The sequence below is a fragment of the Oryctolagus cuniculus genome, chromosome 10, assembly GCF_051225735.1.
Source record: "Oryctolagus cuniculus isolate XC-2025 breed Fujian yellow rabbit chromosome 10, ASM5122573v1, whole genome shotgun sequence".
NCBI classification, from domain to species: Eukaryota; Metazoa; Chordata; class Mammalia; order Lagomorpha; family Leporidae; genus Oryctolagus; species Oryctolagus cuniculus.
Window position 1 is genome coordinate 119900939 of NC_142876.1, and position 16444 is coordinate 119917382.

A 16444-nucleotide genomic window follows, 5' to 3' on the forward strand; every position below is an offset into this window, starting at 1 on the left:
TACGAAGCTGCTCCTGCCATCCGGGGGCCACCCTCAGGCCCTCATCCCTGGGACTCACACACAGTGTGAAGATGAAGCTTCCAGCGCAGGAACTCTCAGACCATAGCCCTGTGCTCCCCACAGCCCCCAGGGTGCTGCCCGGCTTACCGTCCTCCTGCCCGCCGTCCCCAAACCCCAGCCATCGCTGCGCCGTCACCTCCGTCGTTTTCGTGCCATCAGACTTCCCCCTTGCCGAAATGGCAATTGATGACACAGAGCAGGAGGAGAACGGAAGCTGCTCCTCTTTGTGTTCGATTTCAACACCAGCAGGTGTTGAGTCGCCAGGGAACCTGCTCACTCCTTGCCACGTTTGGGGAGTGTGGAGCCACAACGTGAACCCCAGTCTCCTTGGCAGGTTTCAGGCCGTTCCACACCCACGGGTGTTGGTTAAGCATCAGAGATGGCCCAGGCACCGGCGGTGCCTCCCAGTGGCTGGCAGCGTCTGCCCCCACCATGCCTTCCCGTCTGCACCTCCCTGAGAAGTGCTCTTTTAGTTCCGGGTCTGGGAGAGCCCACCCTTGAGCCTTACCCTCCAGCTGTGAGACCAGTCTGGCACTCCTCCCACCCCCACTCGTGTGTTCCTCATCTTCGCCCTGGGGATGTGTGAGGAGGTAGGGGCAGGTCTCGCTGGCTGTTGGAGTTCTCAGGGGAGCCCCAGGACAGACCCTCTCCCTTCCCTGCCTGGATTCGGCACACACTGAGAAGTAACTCAGCAGAGAGGGACCATGTTGTCATTTTTTTTTTTAATCGGATGAAGGCAGGTCAGAGAACTCAGCTTTCGGGTGAGACCTGCGTGTTCTTGCTGAGTGATCCGGAATCAGGCATTGTTACCTGTGCGCAGGTGAGCCCCTGGGCTGCTTGGCATCCTAACAGCGGCTTTGCCAGGAGAAGGTGCGGGCTGGGCTCTGCCCGCCCAGGATTTTACTCCCTAAATTCCCTGTCAGGGGTTCTTGTGGGCTGTTCACTCCTTAGCCAAAGGTGTCGATGTGGATTCAGGTGGCTTACTGCGCACAGGCTGTCTGGGCCGGCATTCTCTGGTTACCTGCAGGCAGACTGATGCCCAGAGAAAAGAAAGGATGCACTCAAGGTCAATTACTCTCCTTGGTTCACGCGTGATACAGCTCCCAAGGGTGGGGACCCTGAGCCAACCCCGGGCCGCTGGGGACGCTCCCGGCTCCAGCCCGGCTCTGTTTTCTCTCCGGATGATTAAAAGAGAGAGACAGAAATGGCAGGAGGAAATGGCTCACTTAATACATAATAAAAAGCACTGTTCAGTTTTGAATCCTAGCTTTTTTTTTCTGCCTTCATTGTTAGCCAATGCAAATCAGTGCGGGGAGGGGTGGGTTTTGGAGCAGGAGGGAAATGCGGCGGTGGCGAGGCTGTCTCCTGCGTCTCACTTTGGAGCCTGGCGAGCCCCAGCCTCCTGCAGATCCCGCCCGACCCTCTGCTGGGCAACGTTAGGCGGGCGAGCGAGCTGCTGAAGGCAGCTGGGGTGGGACCAGCCCCGCGCAGGTGCGACTTTGTCAGCATATCGCAAGGCACCGACCGAGCCTCCGGCTTCCCCGAAAGCGCCGCGAGCTTGAGCCCAGGGAGGAGGAGAGAGGGCGGGTTGGTGACGAGTGGTCACCCGCTCGGGCGCACGTGCGTGCTCTGCGAGACCGGCCGCTCCGTGCCGCGGGGACCAGCCTGGGCGCGCAGGGGTAGCGCGGTCTGCACGGCCGGGCCCCGCCCCCTAGCGGGGCCCCGTGGCTCCGCAGCCTTGCCCCGCTGCATTAAAGCCGCCACCGGCGACCGCGCTGCGCTTCCTCAAGCGCTCCGTCCGCACCCGGCGGCCAGCAGGGCTTCCGGCCAGGGGCTTCCAGCCGCGCCTCGGGATCCCTGCACGGAATCCCCTGAGGGCGCCTGCCGCAGCCTTCCCAACCCCGGCAGGGAACGCACACGTCCATCGGGGCCAAGTCCCCGTGCCGCCACCTCGAGGATAGCCTGCGGACGGACGCGGTGCAAGGTAGCTGGGTCCAGCGCTCGGGCGGCTGGGACCTCAGGGGAGGCGGCGGGGAGCCCTGCGCGCTTGGAGCAGCGCGCAGGGTCCCCCGAGAGGGTGCAAAGCATGCGTGGTGGAGATGTGGAGTGCTCGATGGTCGGGGCCACAGAAGCGCGCCCGCTTCCTCGGAGACCAAGGGTGGCCGAAGAACCCCGCGGGGCCAGCTGGCTCTGAGGTTTTCCAGGTTCAGGGCGCGAGGGGCTGAGCGTCCTGGACCCGAAGGTCCCAAGCGGGGCTCTCTGGGGATTTCCGGAGGAAGGTTTGCTAGCAGTGTCCTGTTGTGGAGGGCTGCGGGGTCCCCGCATGCAGCAGCCGAGGGTGGGCTGGGGCTTCCCTAGGGAGGGCGCTGTGGTGCGAGCCCCAGTCCCAAAGGATGCCCCCTCCCCAATGGAAGCGGCTCAGGGCTTTCTCAGAGGGGACTTGTGGGGTGGCAGCTATGCCCTGAACTCCCCGGTTATTTGGGGACAGGTGCGGCCCATGCGCACACCGTCTCATGACCCCCCCCTCCTTTGTTTCAGGGCGGGATCCAGCTGAGCGGCCCGCGGGGTCTCCGGAAAAGGGGCCGGAGCGCCCCGGGCCCTCGGGGGCTGCTGTCGGGCGCCACAAACTTAAAGGGCCCGAAGGCCGGGGGCGCACACGGCGGCGGCGGCCGTGGGCATGGAGGGCGCGCTGGTGGCCAACTGGAGCACGGAGGCGGTGGGCGCGAGTGCGGTGTCTCCGGGGACTACGGAGAACGGCACGGTCGGGCCGCCGCAGCGCAACGAGGCCCTAGCGCGCGTGGAGGTGGCCGTGCTGTGCCTCATCCTCTTCCTGGCGCTGAGCGGGAACGTGTGCGTGCTGCTGGCGCTGCGCACCACGCGCCACAAGCACTCGCGCCTCTTCTTCTTCATGAAGCACCTGAGCATTGCCGACCTGGTGGTGGCCGTGTTCCAGGTGTTGCCGCAGCTGCTGTGGGACATCACCTTCCGCTTCTACGGGCCCGACCTGCTGTGCCGCCTCGTCAAGTACCTGCAGGTGGTGGGCATGTTTGCCTCCACCTACATGCTGCTGCTCATGTCGCTGGACCGCTGCCTGGCCATCTGCCGGCCGCTGCGCACGCTGCGCCGCCGCACCGACCGCCTCGCGGTGCTCGCCACGTGGCTCGGCTGCCTGGTGGCCAGCGCGCCGCAGGTGCACATCTTCTCGCTGCGCGAGGTGGCCGAGGGCGTCTTTGACTGCTGGGCGGTCTTCATCCAGCCCTGGGGGCCCAAGGCCTACGTCACGTGGATCACGCTCGCCGTCTACATCGTGCCCGTCATCGTGCTGGCCGCCTGCTACGGCCTCATCAGCTTCAAGATCTGGCAGAACCTGCGGCTCAAGACGCTGGCGGCGGCCGCGGCGGCCGCGGGGCCCGAGGGGGCAGCGGCTGCCGCGGCGGCGGGCGGCGCAGAGCGCGCAGCCCTGGCGCGGGTCAGCAGCGTGAAGCTCATTTCCAAGGCCAAGATCCGCACGGTCAAGATGACCTTCATCATCGTGCTGGCCTTCATCGTGTGCTGGACGCCATTCTTTTTCGTGCAGATGTGGAGCGTCTGGGATGCTGACGCGCCCAAGGAAGGTAGCGCCTGGCGCACCAGGGACCTGGTGGAGGGAGCTGGTGGGCGGGGCCTGCAGGGTTCCCGGGGACAGGCGGGGACCCCCCTGTGCTGGGGCAGGCGGCTCTGAGTCCCGGCTGTACTAGGCTCCTGGTGGATGAGCTGAGCTTCAACTCACCGCTCTGTCAAGTGGCAATGAACGTTCCACACCCCGCCACGCAGTGGGGGAAAAACACGGGTGAAGCCCTTGCTTGGCCGGGTGGGGGCTGCGCATGGTTGAGGACCAGGAGGTGCAGGTAACCCCTCTGCCCGGCCGGGCTAAGCAGTGGGGCAGGTAAGTTTCCAACCACACCTTGCTCAAGCTCCGGCTTTAAGTCCATCCTCAGTGGAGCCGGCGCTTTTAGGGTTGGGGTGAGGGCAGCCTGGGAAGGGGGAGCCGGACATCCAGCCAGGCGCTGAGAAGGGACCTGGAAGGCACCGCTGGAGAAAGAGCAGAACCCCGAGACCTCAGCTGGCGGGTTGGAGGCCTCAGGGCCGGGTGCCCAGGAAGGGCACTGCTTCGACCTGCGGCAAGAGGAGGGAGCTGGGCAGGTACCTGCCGGCACGGGGGGGGGGGGGGGGGCGGCAGGTGGTCTCGGGGGGTGGGGATGTGCCTTCCAGCTTGGAGGGCAGCTGAGGACAGGGCTCGCGGTGGGGCTCCAGTTCTTGGGCCAAGTCAGAGAGCACCCCGGGCTCGGGTGCTTGTGGCTGGAGCCTGGCAGCTGGCCCTAAGAGTTGGAGCTGCTTTGTGCTCACCCTGCTCTGATCCCTGCAGGAAGCCACATACACCCCCCCCCCCCCCCCCCCGCTCACACGAGCAGAGTGTTGGTGGCCGGGCCACCTGCTGTTCGATATTCACTGAACCTAGCCTGACACCGCCGCTGTGCAGCCCCCGGCCACGCCCTACCCAGGGCTGTCAGGGCCAGACCAGCGAAGGCAGTGAGAACCCTCCCAGGAAGAACAGGGTGCGGTGGGCGCCACACCGACACTGCAAGGGATCAGGGACACTTCCTGCCTGGCCCGGACCCCTGGACCCCCCAGGCACATGTGCAGGGGCAGTGTGGGCCCCCAGCCGGCTGGGGTTTGGAGGCTTCTCTGCCACCCTAGACGGTGTGTCCTGGAGCGAGTTACATCACCTGTCTGAGCCCCAGTTTCTGCCCTGGGTGATGAGGTAGCAGAGTCTGCCCCGTGGGGCTGTGAGGGTGAAAGGGCGTGGCCGTGGCTCCTGGGGCCACCTGGCCCTCGTCACTGTTCTCGCCTGCTCTAGCCTACATGTTCAAAGTTTGGTGTGCATTCTTGGAGTTGGCTTTAGGCATCCAGGCAGCTGAGGAGGGGGGTGGGTCAGTCGGGGGTCGCAGCAGAGCCTCCTGGACAATAGATGGGGTGTCCAGGGGTGAGGAGCCTGTGGACTTGGAGGGTCCCATCCCTCCTGTCCTGCTCACAGATGTGTGCCAGGTTCCTCTGCACGGGCATCTCCACCAGTGCTTGTTAAAGCCATAGAGTATGGGGTGGGGGGAGCTATAGGAGACGGGACAGAGTGGGTGTGAGGGAGGTGACACAGGGGGAACAGGGCAGAGTCTCCCTCCAACAAGACAAACCTTGGAGGGGGGAAGTGAGCACCCACCCTGGGGGCAGCCGACACCCACCAGGCGTTGGGCCAGGAGGCAGGCACGAGGCCCGGGGGCTTCGCTGAGTGTGCACTGAGCTCCCAGCCCTCCCTGCCGGGGTGGCCCTGGGGACCCCCGTGGGCTTGTGCACCTCCCCTTCCCCTGGATGTGTGCTGGTTGGGGGGCACGCCCCTTGCAGGGGCTGCTAGTCAGGTGCTTGCCGCTGCAAGCAGCCGTGGTGGTGGGTGGGTGGGTGGGGGGCCTGAGACGGCCATGGAGCACCCTCCAGCGGCACTGGTGGGACTGAATCCTTGCTGAGCGGATGGCGGACCAGGGATTTGGCACACTCGCCTGAGTCAGCACTTGGCAGTCCCAGCTCCTGGCGAACGCTGGTGCTTTCTCTTCAGATCTCTGCCCCCAGGTGACTTCATCCCCTCCCCCAGACAGCAAGAAAAAAAAACACCATCTGTTGGGTGAGGCTCTGCTGTATGTTTTTGCAGCCTGATGGACGGCGGGTGGGGTGGGGGTTGGGAGAGCCTGGAAAGGGCTGGGCGCTCACTCGGACTCCACCAGACCTGGGGCGGGTCAGGAGCTGCTGGGCCCAGCCTCCAGCCCCAGGGGCCGTGGAGGGAGAGCAGCACGCGCCCTCTCTCGAGGTCTGACCCTGCTCCCGTCTGTTGCATGGAGGGCGTGTCTCTGGTTGGGCTCTGGCCCCGGGTCCTCACATAGGGGCTTCCCCACGCGGGCGTTTTTCCCGGGGTGCTCTGCGTTCAGTTCAACTCCGTGTCTCCCGGGCCACTCCCCGTGTGCACCGACTCCGTCTCCCCACTCTGGGGCTTTCCATTCCTGTCGCCACCTTATGGGGTGGAGCTTGAGTTTTCAACTTTGCCACGCTCGATGTCATTGGCCAGGTAGCCTGTGTCGAGCACACGTGTGTGCGTGCATGTGTTTCTGCACATGCATGAGTGCAGGTGTGAATGTGCTTTCTGTGCATGCGTGTGAAGGTGTGTGGGGGCTAGGCAGGTGGCAGGGGGAGGGGCCACCCTGCACATTGCACGCTACTTAGCGTCCCCTGGTCTCCACCTACTCAGGTCCCCTGCAGACATTGCTGGGTGTCCCCTAAGGGGCAGATCTGCTCCTGACTGGGGACCACTGGTTTGGTCCCCCTAGCCTGGACTGGTCGCTGGCACATGAGCACACCCTGCCTCCTCTGCCCTGGGGGGCCAGCCTTCCCGGGGTCCCCTGAGCAGGGCCTGAGGACCTACATGTTCCTGTGATTTCCTGCAGCTGTGCTGCCTTAGTGCCCACACTGACACTGTTCCCACCGTGGTCCGCAGTGGGGACCCAGCCTCGGGAGCCCAAGTCCGCTCTGTGGGCAGCCTCTCCTGCCATGATCTGTGGGAACAGCACTCCCGGGAGCTGGGCTGGGCAGCCTCCTCCTGTGCCCCCCGGAACGCTGTGTCTGCTCCAGTCCTTCTGCTCATGCCGTCGGGAGAGGGCGCCCAGAGCCTTCTCCAGCACTCTGTGGCCAGCAGCTGGGGACTGTCGCACCAAGACTGCTTGGAGCTCTGGCTGCGCCTGCTGACCCACGTTCTGCCGGCGTGGGGCTTGTGGAGCAGACATGCTGACCCTGCCCGCAACAGCTGGGGGTCCTGGGTAATAAGCAGGGAGCCTGTGAGGGTGGGAGGGGTGGAATGTGGCTGCAAGGCCCCAGGGCTCCCTAGGACATCTGCTTTTAAAGAGGAATTCAGTCGGTGCCAGGGTCCTGGGGTGGACGTCCTATAGAGCACCAGCTGCTATTAGCAAAGGGGCTGTGGTGGGGTGGAGGTGGGAGGTGCTGGATTCAGGAATGCAGAGGGTGGAGGGAAGCAGACGTCCTGCTGGGTGGAGACAGAGGGGCAGGGTTTGCCAGCGCCTCCTTTGTGCCCTGCCGGGAGCTGGTGCTTCTGCCCCTGGACGTTGGTTGGTGCCGCGGTCCTTGGCGCACACCTCGCCGTTGCCCTTGCTTGTCCTGTCCCCCTGCCTTTCTCTGCACCTGACCTTGATGCCTGCATGTGAGCTGCACCATGGTCCAGTCGTGGAGCAGGGAGCTGGTCTTCCCACTTCTCCCGCGTGCTCGTGGCACTGGGACTTCTCATCTGCTGAGTTCACGTGGCAGTTCCAGTTACCAGTCACTGCCAGCAGCCAGGGCAGGGCTGGAAAGGGGGCAGAACCCCCAGCCAGGGGTAAACACGAGTCACCGCCAGAGGACTGGCCCCGAGTGTTCACTTAGTAAACTCTGGGGATGCCCCAAGGAAGCATCAGTTGATCCTGGAGAAAAAAAATTCCAGGAGGATTCCAGAGAGGCAGCAACATTTGAAAAGGACTTGGAAGTACAGGCAGGAGCCTGCTACGCAGGAAGCACACGCGTGTTCCGTGTGGAGACCCCGAACGGTTTCCGTGTTCTCTTCCCCTTGGTCCCTGTGGGCTGCGATGCTGCCAGTTACAAGGAGGCATCTCAGGTCTTACCGTGCACACGAACCACCCGGACACCCGGTGGAAATGCAGGCTGTCACTCAGCAGGCGGAGAGCGGGGCCCCAGGGTCTGTGCTGCGGGTGGGCACACAGAGGAGGCCTCTTGGGATGTCCGGGCAGCCGCCCACTGAGCACACTTAACTAGCTTTCCTGTGCTGTCTGTTCTGTGAAGACCCACTGTGTGTGTGTGCACTGTAAGACCCCTGTGCGTGTATGTGAGAGACTCCCCGTGCACGCATGCCCACGTACCCCACGTCGGCCGCGAGGTCCCAACCCTCCGAGGAAGAAGATGGGCTGGTGTTTGCTGGAAGGCCCTGGCTTTTCTCCTCCCCCAGTGACTATGCCCGAGGCCCGGCCCTGGGAGGTGGGCATGTCCACCAGCCGTGAGCGGCGCCCAAAGCAGCAAATTCAGCTTCCTCTTGACCTGGCCGCATCTGCGGTGGTCATACCTGTGTGGCTTTCAGGAAATGAAGTCATCTGTGCCCCTTCAGTTCTGTGAAAAGAAGGCGCCGTAGCGTGTGCTAGGACCCTGTCTTCATGTACGCATGCATTAGATAGTAATGTTTAGAAAGCCTTGTGCTGGGGCCTGGCTCCCAAGTGCCCACGCTGTCCCTGTGACCACGAAGGCTTCCACCACATTCCTCACTCTGCAGGGGAAGGCGCCAGCGGCTGGGAGCAGCCCCGTGCCTGGTGTTTGTGCGTGGGACGTGTTGGCTGCCTCGGGGACAGCACAGCCCGAGAGGCCGCGGCCACCTGCCCCACAGCTGTTCCCGGCTAATTTGAGCCTTCAGTGCCTGCCTGGGGAAAGCGGTGCTGGGAAGGCCGGGCCCAGGAGCGGCTGGGGCACGAGGGGTGACAGGCGGGGGCGGGCCTGGTACACCCCGGGCTTGCAGGGCCCCGGCCTCCCACCCCACGGCGGATTCCTGTCCCCTGGTGCAGGGGTAGCCAGCAGGTGCCCTTTGCCTTGGGGCTCTGCTCCTCGGCTCAGGGCCCTGTCTCGGCGTGGAGGAGCCCCAGGGAGATCTCGCTGAGCCCCAGCCTGCCCGCCCGCCAGCCCCCGCGTTCCACAACTCCTGCTTAGCACTGTGCTCATCTTTCCTCCTCTTGTTCCCTTGCAGGAGGGGGCTCCGTGGGTGTGTACGGGGGTCTCCAGGACCTGCCGGGAGCACAGGAGTCGGGGTGCAGAGGTGGGGGCTCAGGGCAGGGTTCCAGAGAGCCTGTCTGCAGCCTGGTGCACTCTGGGGGCTCCGTGCTGGGGGCTGGTGCATGGGAGAGACGTGACCAGAGCCGGCTGCTCCCGCGGAGCCCCTCCCCGCCCCCCCCCCCCCAGCTCTGCCCTCATCGCCCCTCTGCAGTGTCGTGGCCCTGGCGGAGTTAAGATTTTCCCAGGTGGAGAGTAGACAATGTACCCAGTTCAGGGGCTCTGGGCTTGGATGCTGTTGTTGTTATTATTATTGAGAAAAGTGGCCCAGCGGGATTCCCACAAAGCACTGTGGTGCGTGGCATCTCGCTCCTGTCACTCATCATCGTCATCGCCTGAGTCAACACGTGACCTCGCACACGGCCCTTGTCCACGGTTTCCAAAAAACTCTGCCTCTTCTGCAGGTCCTGTGTCCCCTCTGTGCTGTGGATGGGGACGCCGAGGCTCGCGGTCGGCGCAGGGGCAGAGGGTGCTGGGGCCGGAGGGTGGCCTCAGGCATTCCTATGTGGATCCTCCCTCCCACCAGGGCCGGCTGCTCTGCCGCTGTCTCTGAGCCGTGTCCTCCCCTGGGCGACCCCAGAGAAGGTGCAGGCCTCCCCCAGCCGCTCTCTGGGTTTGCTATCGGTCCGCCCCGACTCTGCGTGCGCTGCACTTGGCAGGGGCAGGCCATTGCCACGGGGCTTGTCAGCTGGCCCGGCTCTGCAGAGCAGCCCCAGGGTGGGCACGGGGCCCGCCTTTCTGTGCTCGGGGGCTGCCGGCTCCCTCTGGCCAAAGCTGGTGTCATCAGAGGGCCTGGGCTGGGAGCAGGAGGCAGGCAGGGGGGAACGTGAGTGCCTGGGTCCTGAGGGGGTGAAGGCTGTCCATCACAAACCTGAGGCACACCTTGAAGGCTGGCTCTGCCGCGCCCCTCCAGCCTGTGCCCCGTGAGCGCCCCCTGGAGGCGTGTGTGTGTTGGAGGAAAGCAGTGGCTACGATTAGGGTTTCCATGGGGACCAGCACGAGGGCAGCTTTCCCAGCCGCCAGGGCCAGGCTGGTGCAGGAGCTGACTCGGCATTTTCGCGCTTTGTGGCCAACCCGGGACCTACGTCCGCAGGGGAAGGACAGGTGTTTCCAGGCCGCCAAGCGGGGCAGTGTGAGAAGGGGTGCTCTCACCTGGTGCCTGCTCCGTCCTTGCATCAGCCTGTTGGTTTTGGGCGCTGCTGTCTCCCCTGCCCTCCCTAAGGGTGACCCGGGAGGACGTTAGGAGCGAGCGCAGCAGGGCAGGTCTGCTAGGAAGGCCACACTGCTGGTACGGCTTTCAGAGCCAGCAGGACAGCTTCCCGATGAGCTGACACCTGCGGCCGAGCAGCCTGCCCCCCGGGCCGCCCTGGGCAGACGCTGCCGTGGGGCAGGGAGGTGGCGTTACTGTAGAGTGTAGCTGACTACAGCCTGGATCCAGACCCCCTCAGCCTGCTTCGAAACTGTCTCTCTGGCCGCGTCTCTCCTGAGGCTCCCTTCCCTGCTCTGGCCTCTGCAGCCCCTGGGTGCCCACAGGCACCCCAGCCGGGGGCCTTGATTCCTGCTGCCTCCTCCCTCTGACAGCCAGCCTTTATTTTCCTCTCCTGGCTGATGGCGGAGGCTTGACTTCCACTGCTGGGGCTCCCGTCCTTGGAGCATCAGCATGTTGCCAAAATGCGAAAGTCCATCTGTGCCCTGGCGCTTGAGAACTGGACACGGGCACTGGTTTGTGCCTGTGCCTGTCAGGTGGGTACAGGTGCAGCTCCAAGCCGCTCCCCCCGGCTGGCCCCTGAAGGCCGAAGGAACTTGGGTGCCCACTAGGAATTCATGAACTATTTAATTTTTTGCTGTTGATGCTTTGCGGAGGTTTTCTTTGTAAAACCAGGATAAAAATTAAATATACAGAGAGAGGCAGACAGCTTAAATGAGCAGATAGGATTGTCTGGGTTGAGTGCCTCTTATCCAAAGTGCTGTGGACCAGAGGTGTTTGTGGAATGCTTGTGTCTGTATAATGAGATGAGACTCAAGTGTAAACATAAAATTGATTTGTGTTTCATAGGCAGTTTATGTCTGTAGCCTGAAGGTGATGTTTATGCAGAATGTTAGTGTTCCTGTGTTTACTTGAAAGGCGGAGGGAGAGAAACAAAGACACAGACCCACAGAGATCCATCTTTGATCTGCTGGTTCGCTCTCCAGATGCCCTCAGTAACCAGGGCTGAGTCAGGCTGAAGCTGGGAGTCAGGAGCCCCATCTGGATCTCCCGTGTGCTCGGACCATCACCTGCTGGCTCCCAGGGGCGTTAGCAGGAAGCTGGCCCCGAAGCAGTGGTGATGGCAGGAATCCATGGCAGGCACTCAGCTTCGGGATGTGGGCGTCCCAAGCCATGACAACGCTGCCCTGGAAGACCCCACCCCTGCACTGAGACGGAGGCCAGGTGTGCAGCCTTCTGCTTGTGGTCATGTTAGAGCTCAAAAAGTTGGATTTTTTGGAACGTTGTGGATTTTGGACTTGAGATGAGGGATGCTCAGCCTCCACTGCCTGGCTGGGTGCAGCTAGGCGAGTCTGGGGCTTTCCTGTCCCGGTGTGAGCTGTGCACCTGCGTCTGCTGTCCTCTCATAGCTCAGTGTCCTTACCTGCTTCCCTCCCAGGCCAGCAGTTCACTTCTCGTTTTTAAAACTCTTGACTTTGACAGGTTGGTTTTGCAATTTTTGAAGACTTTTATGATTTTTAAAAGTTTCTGTTTAGTCTTGTGGATGATTTTGAATTTTATTGGTGAAATATTTCATTAGAATTTCTAAGCTTAAATTTATACACATCCGATAAGCAAATTAAATTTTTTTTTAAAAAAAAGCAAGGAATTCAGTAGTATGAAGGTCACTGAAGAAGTTGGGACAGACATGGAATTAAAAGGTTAATTTATTTTGGTACCAAAGGTATTTAAATCCTTGCATAGTTTTTTTTTTTTTTTATCATGTGTGATATCTATGGACCTTTGGAGTTGCTTGTATTATTTTTCCCCCATTAGATTTTCCTCTTTTCTATCGCTTATTATTTTGGTCTGAAGGACTAGAGTCCCCTCCTTGCTTCCTAACATCCTAAACCCTCTCTCTGGCAATCTTCTTGTTTTGGCTGTGGTTGCTTGTGTTGGTGCGACAGGTGCACCAGTTTGCTTCAGCAGTGGCTCTCAGGTGTGAGAGTGGACCAGGGCGCCCCGGGGCCGGGCAGGTACCGGAGTGGCTGAGCCCAGCCCCCAAGGGAGGGGGAGGGTATGACAACGGGGGCGAGGCCTGAGAATCTGTGTTTCTGAGGCCGTCCCTGGTGCTGTGCTGCTCTGGGGACCCCTCGGCGAAGCCCTCTCCCGGACTCCCCAGCCCCTGCCTTTGCTGCCTGCTTCTCCCGTCCGTGCTCGGAGGCCCTGCTGCCCGCTGCACCTGTTCTCCGTGTCTGGGTGCTGCCACGCTGGCGTCCGCAGGCAGGAGTCCTTCCGCAAGTCTCCATCTTGAATTCTGGATTCGGTGTTTGAGACATTTCGGTGAAAAGGCAGAAGACTCAAGGGTGTTCAGAGCCTTCTGTGGCTGCCGTTCCTCGGGGTGAGGCGGTGGACAGGGCTCGAGGCGCCTTCCGAGTTTGGGAGATGTCCCTGGCCTCATCGCTGGACAGAGGAGCCTGCGATGTATCAGGCTTAGGGAGAGTGACAGCAATCCACAGTGTTGTGCAGCTGCTTGGAGAGCTGAGGGGTCGGCTCTGCCTTCCCCCCTTGAAGCTCGAGTCTGTGACAGGCAGGGTCTTGAATTGAACCATTTCTCATCCTCCTCTTGCATGGCGCTCAGGGACGCTTCAGTGTGTGTTTCCACACGGTCAGTGTTCTCTCCTCCCTGCATGGCACCGGCCCCCCAGTAGGGCCCCGGGCATCTCAGCATCCTGCTCCTGTGCCGCCTGCCAGGGGACCGGCCACAGTGCAGTCACAGTCACACCCAGAGCCTGTGCCGGCAGCCACCGTTGATACGGGCACTCCCTGTGTCCCAGGCATGCCGGGGGGCCTGGGGTGCTTCCTGTTTGCATGGAGAGAGTGGGCACCTTGGCTTCTCATGGGTAAAGGAAGTAGCTCTAGGTGGGGCTCTGACACAAACCAGGCCCAGTAGCTTCCAGATGCTGCACTTGGGCTCTCTGGTGCTTGCTGGGTGATGGACTGGCCGGGTGCACCTGCCGGGGGGCCCACAGAGCCGGAGGAAAAGCTTTTGGTGGGAGGATGGTGGGGGCAGGGCCAGGGCTGAGCCTGGGCGCGCACTGGCGGTGGGCTGAGGGCAGGCCAGAGAGAGAGAGAGCAGAAGGAAGACTTCGTGCCTGCGTGGGTCCGCCTGGGGTCTGGGCCGTGGTCCCGGGAGGGCCGGGGCTGGGGCAGCGGCGGCTCCTATGCTGTGCAGTGATGCTCTGCTTGCCTTTCCCCCCGGCCCGCCCGCAGCCTCGGCCTTCATCATCGCCATGCTCCTGGCCAGCCTCAACAGCTGCTGCAACCCCTGGATCTACCTGCTCTTCACCGGGCACCTCTTCCAGGAACTGGTGCAGCGCTTCCTCTGCTGCTCCCCTGGCTACCGGAGAGGGGGCCGGCAGGGCGAGACCAGCGTCAGCAAGAAGAGCAACTCCTCCACCTTCGTGCTGAGCCGGCGCAGCTCCAGCCAGCGGAGCTGCTCCCAGCCCACCACTGTGTGACCCCGCCTCGCCTGGGCTGCCCCTCGAGGCTCCGCCCACATGGGCGGGGTCAGGCTGCCCCTCGGGGCCGTGTGCGTATGTTGTAAGGTACCTGTCAGTGTGTGTCCCTCCACACCTTGGGGTGGCTTCAGTGGGGTGGGGGAGAGGTCCCTGCTGGAGACGACGGGGCACCCAGCCATCGGTCATCCCCCCGGGCTCCCCGGTGTGCTTGTAATGCTCTGACCTCATGGCTACTCTGGGTGGTGGGAGGGTTGTTTGTCCCCTAGATCTGTGACTCCGCTGTCTGCTCACTCCTTTATTCTGGGATCTTGTGGAAGGTGGAAAGGGCAAGGTTCTTGGCCACTGGGGTTGGGAGGCCCCGTATTCTGGGCTTGGGCAAAGGAGAGGGACGGGGACCTCGGGTGGGGGGCGGTGCTGCTACCCCCCTGACCTCAGAGTGCATGTGGGGGCAGGGAGGGTGCCTGCGAGACCACCTGGTAGAGGGAGCTCACGGATGCTGAAGAAGGATTTGGACCAACGAGGAGGCATCTGGATTAGAAAAGAAGTGGAACCGTTTGCAAGTGAACATGATTTTGTATGTAGAAGAGGCTAAGGAACACACACACACACGCACACACACACGCACACTCCCCTCTGTTGGAGTTGACAGGCGACTGTAACGTGGTTGCGGGATGCAAGATCAGCTTGCAAAGATGGGCGATGTGTGTTCACTAGCGACAAGCACCGCGGGCCCGTTTGCACCAGCCGCAGGAAGAATTATGTAGGGATAAACTTCACAAAGGCGGGCTCCGAAAAGGCCCTGGAGGCAGACGTCGGCAAGTGCGAAGACAGCCTGTGTTGCAGCTGGACTCCGCGCCTGTCCCGGCGGCCGTGCTGCCCGGGGTGCCGTGAGGATTCACTATAATCGTGAGCAGAAATCCTGGGGGGCTTCTTAGTAGAAATCAATGCACTGTCCCTAGAATTGAGAAGAAAGTACAAGGGATCCAGACCCACCGAATAAACCCCGAGACGGAGCAGCACAGGCGTCGGGACCGGGAGTCCCACTGCCTGATTCGATAGTTGCTCTGAAGCTACGGGCACCGGGTCAGCGTGGCAGCGGAGCACTGGACGAAGAGTGGAGCTTCAAGCCTGTCCATCGTGCTTGGTGGATTTCGGGACAGGAGCCCAGGCAGTTCAGGGAAAGCCTGGTCTTGCGCACAAAGGATGCTGGGAAAGCTGTGTACGTGCGGGAGAATGAAGCTGGACCCTTGCCTTGCTCGCCCCGTGCACCAAAGCTAACTCGGAATACATCAAAGACCCCACCGTCCGAGCCGGCAGGCTACCTCAGCACAGATCTGGGGTTAGGCGGCGGTTTCTTAGGATGCCAGGGATGCAAGAAAGCAAAGGAAAAAAAGTTGGACTTTGTGAACATTTAGAGCTTTTTGTGATGCAAAGGATGTTACCAAGACAATGCAAAGACAACCCAAAGAACGGAGGAAAATGAGTGAAAATCATGGCCCAAGGGCAGGAAGACAAGCAAGGCAATTATGGGCGAAGGCTTTAAGGGGACATTTCTCCACAGAAGAGAGAGGACGGCCAGCGAGCTCACGAGAAGGTGCCGACCGCGTCACTCATATGCGAACTGGGCATTGGGCCTGGAATGAGGTACCATGTCATAGCCACTGGTGGAAAGATGGCCATGATACATGTTGGTGTGGAGGAGCTGCTGTGGGGACCCTGCGCGTGGCCACTGGGGCTGCGGCTGTGGACATCTGCTCAGAGTTAAACACGGAGCTCCCGGTGGCACAGAGGTGCCACGCCTCAGTCTCCACCTGTGAGAAATGCAAGCACACACATGGAACTGGTGCAGCCACACTCATGGCACTGCGGTGTAGCTGGTAAAGCCGCTGCCCACAGGGCCAGCATCCCATAAGGGTACCACTTCGAGTCCCGGCCGCTCCACTTCCCATCCAGCTCCCTGCTAGTGTGCCTGGGAAAGCAGTGGAAGATGAGACAAGTGCTTGGGCTCCTGCACCCATGTGGGAAACTGGAATGAAGCTCCTGGCTTCAGATTGGCCAAGCTCTGGCTTCGGGTCAGCCCAGCTCTGGGTGTTGCAGCCATCTGGGGATGAACCGATGGATGGAAGACACACTCTCTCTCTCTCTCTCTCTTTCTCCCCCTCTATCCCTCTCTCCCTCCCTAATTCTACCCTTCAAATTAATAAATCTTAAAAAAAAAAACCTGTCCCAGAGTTGAGCTATCCCAAGTATCAGTCAGCCAATGAATGAGTAAATGAAACAAGGCATCAGTGCTGTGAGATATTGTTCACCTGTGAAAGAAATGGAGTATTGGTTCACAGATGAACCTTAAGCACATTATGTGAGTGAAGAAGACACTTGGCCAAAAGTCCACACACTGATGGCCCGTACAGGAAATGCCCAGAACACAGGACACAGACAGAGGCGGGGGCTGGGGGCTGGAGGCTGCGGGCACGGCGGTGACGGCCGAGGGTGTGCCTTGCGCCACTGGGTGATGAGAATGTTCTTGCATCGGTGCTGAGGCACAGTTGACAATTTACTAAAAACCGCTGAACTGTGCACTTGGAAAATGAAATGTGGAGCGGCTGCACGAGGAGGTGGGCAGCGTGACGGATGGGTTCCGTGGCGTCTCCGTGTGACTCAGCAGCCCCGAGGGACCCAGTTCTACGTGAGAAGCGCTCTTCGGTGTTTTGCATTTGGGGAAAAA

General features: G+C 61.5%; 1 protein-coding gene across 1 annotated transcript; it reads left to right on the forward strand.

The window, feature by feature from the left end:
- Positions 1 to 1804: 1804 nt before the first annotated feature.
- OXTR (oxytocin receptor) lies at positions 1805 to 15887 on the forward strand. The gene is given in 3 exon segments (NM_001195839.2): positions 1805 to 2044; positions 2599 to 3674; positions 13472 to 15887. Coding segments are annotated over 2 exon segments (1185 nt in total). The 5' UTR covers positions 1805 to 2044; positions 2599 to 2737; the 3' UTR covers positions 13720 to 15887.
- Positions 15888 to 16444: the final 557 nt, after the last annotated feature.